Source organism: Silurus aristotelis, assembly GCF_946808225.1.
Source record: "Silurus aristotelis genome assembly, chromosome: 28".
NCBI classification, from domain to species: Eukaryota; Metazoa; Chordata; class Actinopteri; order Siluriformes; family Siluridae; genus Silurus; species Silurus aristotelis.
Window position 1 is genome coordinate 145,001 of NC_139601.1, and position 12,500 is coordinate 157,500.

General features: G+C 45.6%; 1 protein-coding gene and 1 long non-coding RNA gene across 8 annotated transcripts in view; both read left to right on the top strand.

Annotated features, from left to right (window-relative positions):
• The window catches only part of LOC310721802, an 818-nt gene extending 256 nt beyond the window's left edge, over positions 1-562 (top strand). Inside the window, exon 2 of the long non-coding RNA XR_014532196.1 lies at positions 364-562. This is a non-coding gene — a long non-coding RNA (uncharacterized lncRNA). The remainder of the gene's footprint in view (positions 1-363) is intronic.
• Positions 563-10,140: 9,578 nt separating this feature from the next.
• Positions 10,141-12,500, top strand: part of irf6 (interferon regulatory factor 6) — a 6,078-nt gene continuing 3,718 nt past the window's right edge. Inside the window, exons 1-6 of one of the 7 annotated variants that reach the window (XM_083533729.1) lie at positions 10,141-10,396; positions 10,799-10,832; positions 11,023-11,200; positions 11,284-11,479; positions 11,709-11,804; positions 12,474-12,500. The exon at positions 12,474-12,500 is cut by the window's right edge and continues 204 nt beyond it. In XM_083533729.1, the coding sequence (XP_083389855.1) occupies positions 11,027-11,200; positions 11,284-11,479; positions 11,709-11,804; positions 12,474-12,500 (493 nt within the window). In that variant the 5' untranslated portion in view covers positions 10,141-10,396; positions 10,799-10,832; positions 11,023-11,026. The remainder of the gene's footprint in view (positions 10,397-10,798; positions 10,833-11,022; positions 11,201-11,283; positions 11,480-11,708; positions 11,805-12,473) is intronic. The other 6 variants (XM_083533731.1, XM_083533730.1, XM_083533733.1 and 3 more) reach the window with 6 other exon arrangements.

Sequence of the window (12,500 nt, forward strand, 5' to 3'; positions counted from 1 at the left end):
TCCCACAGTGGGGAAAATTCTTTGTTACAGCAGCAAAGGAAAGAAATAAAAATAAATATATAAAAAGAATATACACATACTATAATATACATTATATACACAGTACAATGTATAAATACAATAAGGGAAGAAAAAAAAGAAAGAAAAAGTACGCATTGCAGGTAGTATTTCACACAGGTGGTATTGCACAAATTGCAGGTAATATTGCACATGTTGCATGTAATATTGCACACAGGTAATGTTATTGCACAGCTAAAAAGTAATAACAGTGTTGTATTTTGGTGACTGGTTTTACTGGGCGCAGCTTTGATTGTAAAGTCTAATAGCAGCAGGGAGAAAAGACCTTCTGTATCGCTCCTTCAGATACTTAGGATGAAACAATCTGTCACTGAAGGAGCTGCTCAGCGATGTAACAGTTACATACAGGGGGTGGGAGGCGTTCTCCAGCAATGATGATAGTTTTGCTCCCATCCTCCTTCTCCCACCTCCTGTACAGTGTCCAGGGGAATCCCCAGGACTGAGCTGGCCTTCCTGATCAGCTTGTCCAGTCTCTTCCTGTCTGCAGTAGAGATGCTGCTGCCCCAGCAGACCACTCCATAGAATATGGCTGAGACCACCACAGAGTCAAAAAAGGTCTTCAGTAGCTCTCCCTGCACTCCAAAAGACCTTAGTCTCCTCAGCAGAAAGCGTCTGCTCTGCCCTTTGTTATAAATTGCCTAAGTGTTGTCTGTCCAGTCCAGTTTGTTGTTTAGGTGAACACCCAGGTATTTGTAAGAGTCCACTCTCACAAAGTCCTTTCCCTGAATGTTCACTGGTGATAGAGTTTGTTTGGGCCTACGGAAATCCACTCCCAGTTCTTTGGTTTTCCCTGCATTTATCTGAAGGCGGCTCTGTTGGCACCAGTCCACAAAGTTCTGTATAAGTCCTCTGTACTCTCTGTCATCATCATCCATGATCAGACCGACGATGGCAGAGTCATCAGAGAACTTTTGTAGGTGACAGGGGACTGAGCTGAACATGAAGTCTGCAGTGTAGACGGTAAAGAGAAACGGGGCTCCCAGTCACGAGTCTTTACATACTGTGGTCGGTCTGTGAGGTAGTCCAGTATCCAGGCAGACAGATGATGGTCCACTCCCATGTACACCATCTTATCCCTCAGGATACATGATATTACTATATGCATTATACTGTATTACACATTATATCACATACATATCACAGTAATATATGCATTATATCACACATAAATTATAATACTATATATATTATACATTACATATATCACACATTTTATATTACTATATACATTTTTTTTATACTACTTCTTCCCATTAGGAGTCTCCACAGCAGATCAACCGTCTCCATACCCCCCCTGTCCTCTTTATCTGCCTCTGTCACACCAACTACCTGCATGTCTTCCCTCACCACATCCATGAACCTCCTCCTTGGTCTTCCTCTTTTCCTCCTTACTGGTGTCTCCATCCTCAGCATTCTCCTACTGATAGACCCCATGTCCCTCCTCTGCACATGTCCAAACCATCTCAATCTCACCTCACTCACCTTCTCTCCAAAACATCCTACATGCACTGTCCCTCTAATAAACTCATTTCTAATCCTGTCCATCGTCGTCACTCCCAACGAACATCTCAACATCTTCAGCTCTGCTACCTCCAGCTCCACCTCCTGTCTTTTACTCAATGCCACTGTCTCTAATCCATACAACATCTCAGGTCTCACCACAGTCCTATAAACTTTCCCTTTCACTCTCACAGATACTCTTCTATCACAAATCACTCCTGCTATCACTCTTCTCCACCCACTCCACCCTGCCTGCACTCTTTTCTTCACTTCTCTAACACACTCTCCATTACTTTGCACTGTTGACCCCAGGTACCTGAACTCCTCCACCTTCTCCACCTCTTCTCCCTGCAACCGCAACCCTCCACTGCCCTCCCTCTCATTCACACACCTGTACTCTGTCTTACTCCTACTGACTTTCATTCCCCTTCTCTCCAAGTCAAGAGGCTTTTATTGTCATTTCTACTAGACACAGTGGTACACAGTAAAAACGAGACAACGTTCCTCCGGAACCCTGGTGCTACACAAAACAACATAGAGCTACAACACAACACAAGCTACATAAAGTGCAAACAGTGCAGATAGACAGTGCAGACAAACAACACAAGACAAGACAAGACAAGACACAAAACCTGAGAGAGCGCCGACCAGTAAACCTACTGTATACTTTGATTATACAGTACAGTGCGAGGAGAACTGTAAAAACTATACCTGGGACTTAAACAGACACAATGCAGTGCAAAAAACAGCAGCAGTCAAGAGGTGCAAAAAACAACATGTAAACAGTGTAATACGGTCAAGTATAAATAAAAATAAATAAATGATAGTGGAATGGATTGAGATAAGTAATGAGTGTGTGTTAAGTGTTAAGTTCAGGTTGTACAGTTCGGTAACACACATTTGAGTGAGTGCGTGTGTGTGTGTGTGTGTGTGTGAGAGAGTTCCCTTTCAGTTCTGTGTATTGAGGAGCCTGATGGCTTGCAGGAAAAAACTGTTGCACAGTCTGGATGTGATGGCTCAAATGCTTCGGAACCGTTTTCCTGATGGTAGGAGTGTGAAAAGTGTGTGTAACGGGTGTGTGTGGTCGTCCACAATGCTGTGTGCTTTGCGGATGCAGCGTGTGGTGTAAATGTCCATGATAGAGGGGAGAGAGACTCCGATGATCTTCTCAGCTGTCCTCACTATCCTCTGTAGGGTCTTGCGATCCGAGACGGTGCAGTTCCCAAAACAGGCAGTAATGCAGCTTCTCAGGATGCTCTCAATGGTCCCTCTGTAGAACATGGTCAGGATGGGGGGAGGGAGATGAGCTTTCCTCAGCCTTCTTAGGACATAGAGACACTGCTGGGCTTTCTTGGTGATAAAGCTGGTGTTGAGTGACCAGGTGAGGTTGTCCGCCAGATGAACACCAAGGAATTTGGTGCTCTTGACGATCTCCACTAAAGATCCATCAATAATCAGTGAAGATTGGTCGCTCTGTGCTCTCCTGAAGTCCACAACCATCTCTTTGGTTTTGTCAACGTTCAGAGACAGGTTGTTTGCTCCACACCAGGCAGTTAACCGTTGCACCTCCTCTCTGTATGCTGACTTGTCGTTTTTGCTGATTAGACCCACCACGATCATGTCATCGGCAAACTTGACGATGTGGTTCGAGCTGTGCATTGCTACACAGTCGTGAGTCAGCAGAGTGAACAGCAGTGGGCTGAGCACACAGCCCTGAGAGGCCCCAGTGCTCAGTGTGGTGGTTCTGGAGATGCTGTTCCTGATCCGGACTGACTGAGGTCTCCCAGTCAGGAAGTCCAGGATCCAGTTGCAGAGGGAGGTGTTCAGGCCCAGTAGGCTCAACTTCTCAATCAGGTGCTAAGGAATGATTGTGTTAAATGCTGAGCTGAAGTCAATGTACAGCATTCGTACATATGAGTCCTTGTTGTCCAGGTGGGTGAGGGCCAAATGGAGGCCTCCACCTCTTCAGGCTCTTCTCAACCTGCTCCCTACTCTCACCACAAATCACAATATCATCCACAATCATCAGAGTCCACGGAGACTCCTGTCTGACCTCGTCTGTCAACCTGTCTATCACCACTACAAACAGAAAAGGGCTCAGCGCTGATCCTTGATGCAGTCCAACCTTTACCTTGAACCAGTCTGTTGTTCCTACTGCACACTTCACTGCTGTCACACTGTCCTCATACATGTCCTGCACCACCCTCACATACTTCTCTGACACACCAGACTTTCTTATACAATACCACAACTCCTCTCTCCATCCTGTCGTACGCTTTCTCTAAATCCACAAACACACAATGCAACTCCTTCTGACCTTCTCTATACTTCTCCATCAACATTCTCAAAGCAAATACTGCGTCTGTGGTGCTCTTCTTCGCCATGAAACCATACTGTTGCTCACAGATGGTCACCTCTTCTCTCAGCCTGGCTTCCACTACTCTTTTCCATAACTTCATGGTGTGACTGATGAACTTAATTCCCCTGTAGTTACTGCAGGTCTGCACATCTCCCTTATTCTTAAAGATCGGTACCAGCACACTCCTTCTTCATTCCTCAGGGATCTTCTCACCTTCCACAATCTTGTTAAACAATCTAGTTAAAAACTCAGCAGCCATCTCTCCTAAACATCTCCATGCTTCTACCAGTATGTCATCTGGTCGCTGCTCTCACTTCCTCCTTACTAATCCTATCCATTTCCTGCTTCACAACTCCACACCATCCAACCTTCTCTCTCTCTGATTTTCCTCGTTCATCAGCTGCTCAAAATACTCCCTCCACCTTCTCAACACACTCTCCTCACTAGTCAACACATTTCCATCTCCATCCTTTATTGCTCTAACTTGTAGCACATCCTTCCCAGCTCGGTTCTACTGCCTGGCCAATCGCTACAAATCCTTTTCTTCTTCCTTACTGTCCAACTTCTCCTACAGCTCGTCATATGCCTTTTCCTTGGCTTTCGCCACATCCCTCTTTACCTGCTGCTGCATCTCCTTGTACTCCTGCCTATTTTTCTCATCACTCTGTTGATCTCAATTCTGTTTCTCCAACCTCTTTCTCCTTCTGCTCTCCTGCACTTCCTCATTCCACCACCACGTCTCTTTGTCTTCCTTTCTATTTCCAGATGTCACACCAAGTACCTTTTTAGCTGTCTCCCTCATCACTTCAGCAGTAGTTGTCCAATCATCCAGCACCTCTTCACCACCACCGAGCTCCTGTCTGACCTCTTCCCTGAACTTCACACTACAGTCTTCTTCCTTCAGTTTCCACCATCTTATTCTTCTTTTAGTCCTTGCCCCCCTCCTCTTCTTCTTCACCTCCACCATCCTACAGACCACCATCTGATGCTGTCTAGCTACACTGTCCCCCGCCAACACCTTACAGTATCCAATCTCCTTCAGGTTGCATCTCCTACAATAGAGCCAGTGTGCACGTTCCTCCACTCTTATACGTCACCCTATGCTCATCCTTCTTCTTAAAATACGTATTTACCACTGTCATTGGTAAATTTGCTAAGTGAGAGTGTGTAGGGTGAGAGTGTGTAGGGTGTAGTGTATAGTGAGAGTGTGTAGGGTGTAGTGTGTAAGGTGTAGTGTATAGTGAGAGTGTGTAGAGTGTAGTGTGTAAGGTGTAGGGTGTAGTGTATAGTGAGAGTGCGTAGGGTGTAGTATGTAAGGTGTAGGGTGTAGTGTATAGTGAAAGTGTGTGGGGTGTAGTGTGTAAGATGTAGAGTGTAGTGTAGAGTGAGAGTGTGTAGGGTGTCGTGTGTAAGGTGTAGGGTATAGTGTATAGTGTATAGTGAGAGTGCGTAGGGTGTAGTGTGTAAGATGTAGAGTGTAGTGTATAGTGAGAGTGTGTAGGGTGTTGTGTGTAAGGTGTAGTGTATAGTGAGAGTGTGTAGGGTGTCTTGAGTAAGGTGTAGGGTGTTGTGTATAGTGAGAGTGTGTAGGGTGTAGTATGTAAGGTGTAGGGTGTAGTGTATAGTGAGAGTGTGTAGGGTGTAGTGTGTAAGGTGTAGTGTGTAGTGTATAGTGAGAGTGTGTAGTGTGTAAGGTGTACAGTGTAGTGTATAGTGAGAGTGTGTAGAGTGTCATGTGTAAGGTGTAGTGAATAGTGAGAGTGTGTAGGGTGTAGTGTATAGTGAGAGTGTGTAGGGTGTAGTATGTAAGGTGTAGGGTGTTGTGTATAGTGAGAGTGTGTAGGGTGTAGTGTGCAAGAGGTAGAGTGTAGTGTATAGTGAGAGTGTGTAGAGTGTCATGTGTAAGGTGTAGTGTATAGTGAGAGTGTGTAGGGTGTCGTGTGTAAGGTGTAGGGTGTAGTGTATAGTAAGAGTGTGTAGGGTGTAGTATGTAAGGTGTAGGGTGTAGTGTATAGTGAAGGTGTGTGGGGTGTAGTGTGCAAGAGGTAGAGTGTAGTGTATAGTGTATAGTGAGAGTGTGTAGGGTGTAGTGTGTAAGGTGTATGGTGTAGTGTATAGTGAGAGTGTGTAGGGTGTAGGGAGTAAGATGTAGGGTGTAGTGTATAGTGAGAGTGTGTAGTGTGTACAGTGTAGTGTATAGTGAGAGTGTGTAGTGTGTACGGTGTAGGGTGTAGAGTATAGTGAGAGTATGTAAGGTGTAGGGTGTAGTGTATAGTGAGAGTGTGTAGGGTGTAGGGAGTAAGTTGTAGGGTGTAGTGTATAGTGAGTGTGTAGTGTGTACAGTGTAGTGTATAGTGAGAGTGTGTAGTGTGTACGGTGTAGGGTGTAGTGTATAGTGAGAGTGTGTAGTGTGTACAGTGTAGGGTGTAGTGTATAGTGAGAGAGTGTAGTGTATAGTGAGAGTGTGTGGTGTGTACGGTGTAGGGTGAAGTGTATAGTGAGAGTGTGTAGTGTGTACAGTGTAGGGTGTAGTGTATAGTGAGAGTATGTAAGGTGTAGGGTGTAGTGTATAGTGAGAGTGTGTAGGGTGTAGGGAGTAAGTTGTAGGGTGTAGTGTATAGTGAGAGTGTGTAGTGTGTACAGTGTAGTGTATAGTGAGAGTGTGTAGTGTGTACAGTGTAGGGTGTAGTGTATAGTGAGAGAGTGTAGTGTATAGTGAGAGTGTGTGGTGTGTACGGTGTAGGGTGTAGTGTATAGTGAGAGTGTGTAGGGTGAGTGTGTAAGGTGTAGGGTGTAGTTCAGATGTGTGCGATATCTCATATTGTCACAGAGCCGTGATATTGATATTTATTAATACGTTCATTCTTTAGGAGCCGGTCAGAGAGAAAGAAACCTTCAAGGCCACATGAGGAGGAAACCTGGAGAGAACCTTGGCTCAGAAGGAACCAACTAACAGGTCAACAGGTTAACAGGATAACAATCAGGCTAACAAGTTAACAGGCAACAGGCATGCTGTGGAACATGAAATGACAGAATGGAAGTGAAACTAATAATCAAATCTCCATTATTATAACATTTAATTAATATTCTACACCTGGTGAAAGATTAAATCAGGCCCCGCCTACACTGATAATGTGTGATGTCATAAGTAGCCACTCCCTTCGTGGTGATGTATGGCGTCATTATATGCCTTGCTCTCTGTGTTGCCTGTGCTCATTTACCATGGAGACGGACACAGGACTGGTCCTGCCAGAATAGCAAGTTCTAGCAGGTCGTCACCACAGTGATAAGAAGTGTGTGTGTGTGTGTGTGTGTGTGTGTGTGTGTGTGTGTGTGTGTGTGTGAAACAGAGAGAGAGAGAGAGAGAGAGAGAGAGAGAGAGAGAGAGTCTGTGTGTGTGAAAGTGTGTGTGTGTGTGTGTGTGTGTGTGTGTGTGTGTGTGTGTGTGTGTGTGTGTGTGTGTGTGAGAGAGACGCACAGCTGATCACATTCACACCCCGCATAGCTAATCACATTCACACCCCGCTGATCATATTCACACCCCGCACAGCTGATCACCTTCACACCCCGCTGATCACATTCACACCCCGCACAGCTGATCACATTCACACCCCGCTGATCATATTCACACCCCGCAGAGCTGATCACATTCACACCCCGCACGGCTGATCATATTTACACCCCGCTGATCATATTTACACCCCGCACGGCTGATCATATTCACACCCCGCACGGCTGATCATATTCACACCCCGCACGGCTTATCAAATTCACACCCCGCACGGCTTATCATATTCACACCCCGCACGGCTTATCGAATTCACACCCCGCACGGCTTATCGAATTCACACCCCGCACGGCTTATCATATTCACACCCCGCACGGCTTATCATATTCACACCCCGCACAGCTAATCATATTCACACCCCGCACAGCTGATCATATTTACACTTCGCACAGCTGATCATATTCACACCCCGCACGGCTGATCATATTCACACCCCGCACGGCTGATCATATTTACACCCCGCACGGCTGATCATATTTACACCCTGCACAGCTGATCATATTTACACCCTGCACGGCTGATCATACTTACACCCCACTGATCATATTCACACCCCGCACGGCTGATCATATTCACACCCCGCACGGCTGATCATATTTACACCCCGCTGATCATATTCACACCCCGCACAGCTGATCATATTTACACCACGCACGGCTGATCATATTTACACCCCGCTGATCATATTCACACCCCGCACGGCTGATCATATTTACACCCCGCTGATCATATTCACACCCCGCACAGCTGATCATATTCACACCCCGCACGGCTGATCATATTCACACCCTGCACGGCTGATCATATTTACACCCCGCTGATCATAATTACACCCCGCACGGCTGATCATATTTACACCCCGCTGATCATATTCACACCCGGCACAGCTGATCATATTCACACCCCGCACAGCTGATCATATTCACACCCTGCACGGCTGATCATATTTACACTCCGCTGAGCACACACTAACACACCACCACACACTAACACACCACTAACACACATCAAAACATCACCATCACACACCACCAACACGCACTGACACACCACCAACACGCACTAACACACCACCATCACGCACTAACACACCACCATCACGCACTAACACACCACCATCACGCACTAACACACCACCATCACGCACTAACACACCACCATCACGCACTAACACACCACCATCACGCACTAACACACCACCATCACCCACTAACACACCACCATCACGCACTAACACACCACCATCACGCACTAACACACCACCATCACGCACTAACACACCACCAACACGCACTAACACACCACCATCACGCACTAACACACCACCATCACGCACTCACACACCACCAACACGCACTAACACACCACCATCACGCACTAACACACCACCATCACGCACTAACACACCACCATCACGCACTAACACACCACCATCACGCACTAACACACCACCATCACGCACTAACACACCACCATCACACACTAACACCACCATCACACACTAACACCACCATCACACACTAACACACCACCATCACACACTAACACACCACCAACATGCGCTAACACGCCACCATCACACACTAACACCACCATCACACACTAACGCGCCGCTATCACACACTAACACGCCACCATCACACACTAACACCACCATCACACACTAACACTTCGCCATCACACACTAACACCCCACCAACACGCACTAACACCCACCATCACACACTAACACCACCATCACACACTAACACACCGCCATCACAAACTAACACACCAACATCACACACACACTCACACACCAGTGACTCAGGAAACCCACAAACCCATTTAGAATGAACCAAATGACACGACCCCTGAGAGTGAAGTATCTGAGCTACTGGGAAACTGAAAGCAGCTCCATAGTAAAATGGAGTGTTGTGTGTCCCTGAACAGACCACTCAACCGGTCCGTGGGTCAATTGGTACCGGGCCGCACAGAAAAAATACATAACTTACATTATTTCCGTTTTATTTATTATCTGATTCTGAATGATGCTTTATTTTGAAAAATTTCCAGATTCTCTCCTCCACATCTGTCTATGACTCACTCTTGATGCAGGTCATGATCTATATATAATAGATTATATACTATATATACTATACCGAGAGAGAGAGAGAGAGAGAGAGTGTGTGTATTTGTGTGTCCGTCTCCTTCAGCTAAACAGGAATGGAACGTCATCATCATCAAAATCACCATCACCAATCACCAGTACCACCATCATCACTCTCATGACCACTGTCCCTATCATCATCATCATCATCATCATCATCAGCAGCAGCAGCAGCAGCAGCATATTATTATTATTATTATTATTATTATTATTATTATAACACACATTTATTATTAACACGAGCCTGTGATCCACATAGATCTGGGTCTGGACCGCCACCTGCAGGGCATCAAGCACACACACACACACACACACACACACACACACACACAAATGTTATTGAAATATCAGGTGCGCTGGTGCTGAGATCAAGTAATTAACATGAACACGTCACATAAAACCGCATCCGAGACACACAGCGCGTGCGCAGTTTCAGGGGGCGTGGTCTTTCCCACATCTTTAATCAATTATATCCACGTGTGTGTGTGTGCGTGTGTGTGTGCGTGCGTGCGTGCGGGGGGAAGAAGGGTGGTGATGACTGCGCGTGCTCGGTAAAGGTGTGACACGTTGGTCGCTGACGTCATCGATGTACCTGAGTTTCGGTCGGAAGTTCAGAGAGATTGCCGCACTACGGTGTGTGTGTTTTGTGCGTGTGTAAGTGGATCTGGGTTTCCGTGGATAAGTGTTTGGCCTTTTAGTTGAACTTCTACGTTTCCTGTTTCCGGTTGGAGTCTCAGGTGAGGTGAGTCTCGCGCGCGGCCTTTTGTACGCAAACAACTGAACACACACACACACACACACACACACACACACACAGTTGTTGTTAAAGGTTTATAGTTTTATTGGTTTTAAGGTTCTAAATGTATTGGTTGAAAGTGACTTAAAAAACAAACCGTGTGTCTGTCTGTGTGTGTGTGTGCGCGCGCGCGTCAGGATTATTGCTGAGATCAGGTGTGTGTGTGTGTGTGTGTGTGTGTGTGTGTGTGTGTGAGTGAGTGATGGTGGTATTATGGTGTGATGGTGGTAGCAGTGTAACTGCACTATATGTTTTGTTGTAATAAATGTAGTTTAGTAACAGTGTTGAGTGTGTGTGTGTGTGTGTGTGTGTGTGTGTGTGTGTGTGTGTGTGTGTTCTTTTGTTCAGTACAGGGCTCTGACGTAATAAAGGACATCAGGAGGTAAATGCTTCTTCACAGCGCTGTAGCAAACACACACTACTACTAGCTAGTACAGTACATGTGTTGCATGTGTATGTAGTGGGACTATAGGGACACCCATGGAACATTTTGTTTCTCCACACTGTTACACACCTGGTTATCGTATAACACATGAATTCTGTGTGTGTGTGTGTGTGTGTGTGTGTGTCAGTTAGATGTCTGTTCACCCTCGGCGTGTGCGGCTAAAGCCGTGGCTCGTCGCTCAGGTGGATAACGGGACGTTTCCAGGTCTCGTGTGGCTCGACCGTGAAGCAAAGCGCTTCCAGATCCCATGGAAACACGCGACTCGTCACACGGCTCAGCAGGAGGAGGAGAACACCATCTTCAAGGTGGAACATCATCAACAACATCTCTCATGTACCAAATGCTCTTTATTTGCCTGAAATAATTTCTCCTACATGTGTGTGTGCAGGCGTGGGCTGTAGAGACGGGGAAGTTTCAGGAGGGTGCAGATGAACCGGATCCTGCGAAGTGGAAAGCTCAGTTACGCTGCGCCCTCAACAAGAGCCGCGAGTTCAACCTAATCTACGATGGAACCAAAGAAGTTCCTATGAACCCCCTGAAAATCTATGATGTGTGTGATATCCCTCCCCCCCTCAGTAACCCTGGTATGTACACACACACACAATCAGCCATCGGCAGCCAGGGTATGACCTCATCACCACCATGGTCAGTGGAAGGGACTACACACTGTACAGCTCTTATTCTTGTGTGTGTGTGTGTGTGTGTGTGTGTGTGTGTGTGTGTGAGAGAGAGAGGGAGCAATCACTCACTGACTCCACCCACAGCTGTGTTATTCTTATTGCACAGTTTTCAGAAGTGTTTGTGGATGTTTAGGTTCCACAGGTTCTGCTCCAGCATATGACTCTGATGGTGAAGATGATGATGTTCCTGATACACCAGAACCTCCACCACCTCCATATCATCCTCCAGGTAACACATTTCAACAGGACTGTCCTCTTAATAATTGATTAATCTGACATATTTTTTCTTCGATTAGTCCAACTAGTTTATCTTATTACAACTATATAAAAGTCTAATTCAGGGTGTTTGTGTGCAAGTGTAAAAAAAAAAAATGCAAAAGCTACTTATTGAGTTGAAGACTCTCTCCTTTAGACATTTGAAAGCTTCTAGTGCTGCTTGTTGAGGAGTTCATGGGGGATTTCTCCTTTTTCTTTCTGTAATAAAATCAACTAAACAGCATTTAAGTATGACAGTTGAAGCAATTTGTGTAAATCAACATTTCTATTGTATTTTGCAGAAGACAAGTTGATAATCGTGCTTATAATCAATATAAAATATCATTCATTGTTTTTTGTATTGATTTTTGTTTTAAAAAAACCAGATATTTTACTCAGATGTAAAGATACAAGCATCTACAGTATAATTAATTACATTTTTGTATAATAATTAAATAATATATGCATAAATTAAATATACAAACATTGAAAACAAGCATTTAAACGTAGAAAACAGATAAATGTACTGAAGAATCGTGCGCAGGGATGAGCTGAAGCTGAAAGAGGGAACATGCAGAGATGCAGCCCATTACTGAGGACTGGGAAGAAGCTTCACCTGTATATCTCTCTCTTTCTCTCCCAGTGGGCGGGTCTCCTCTGGCCCCACCTG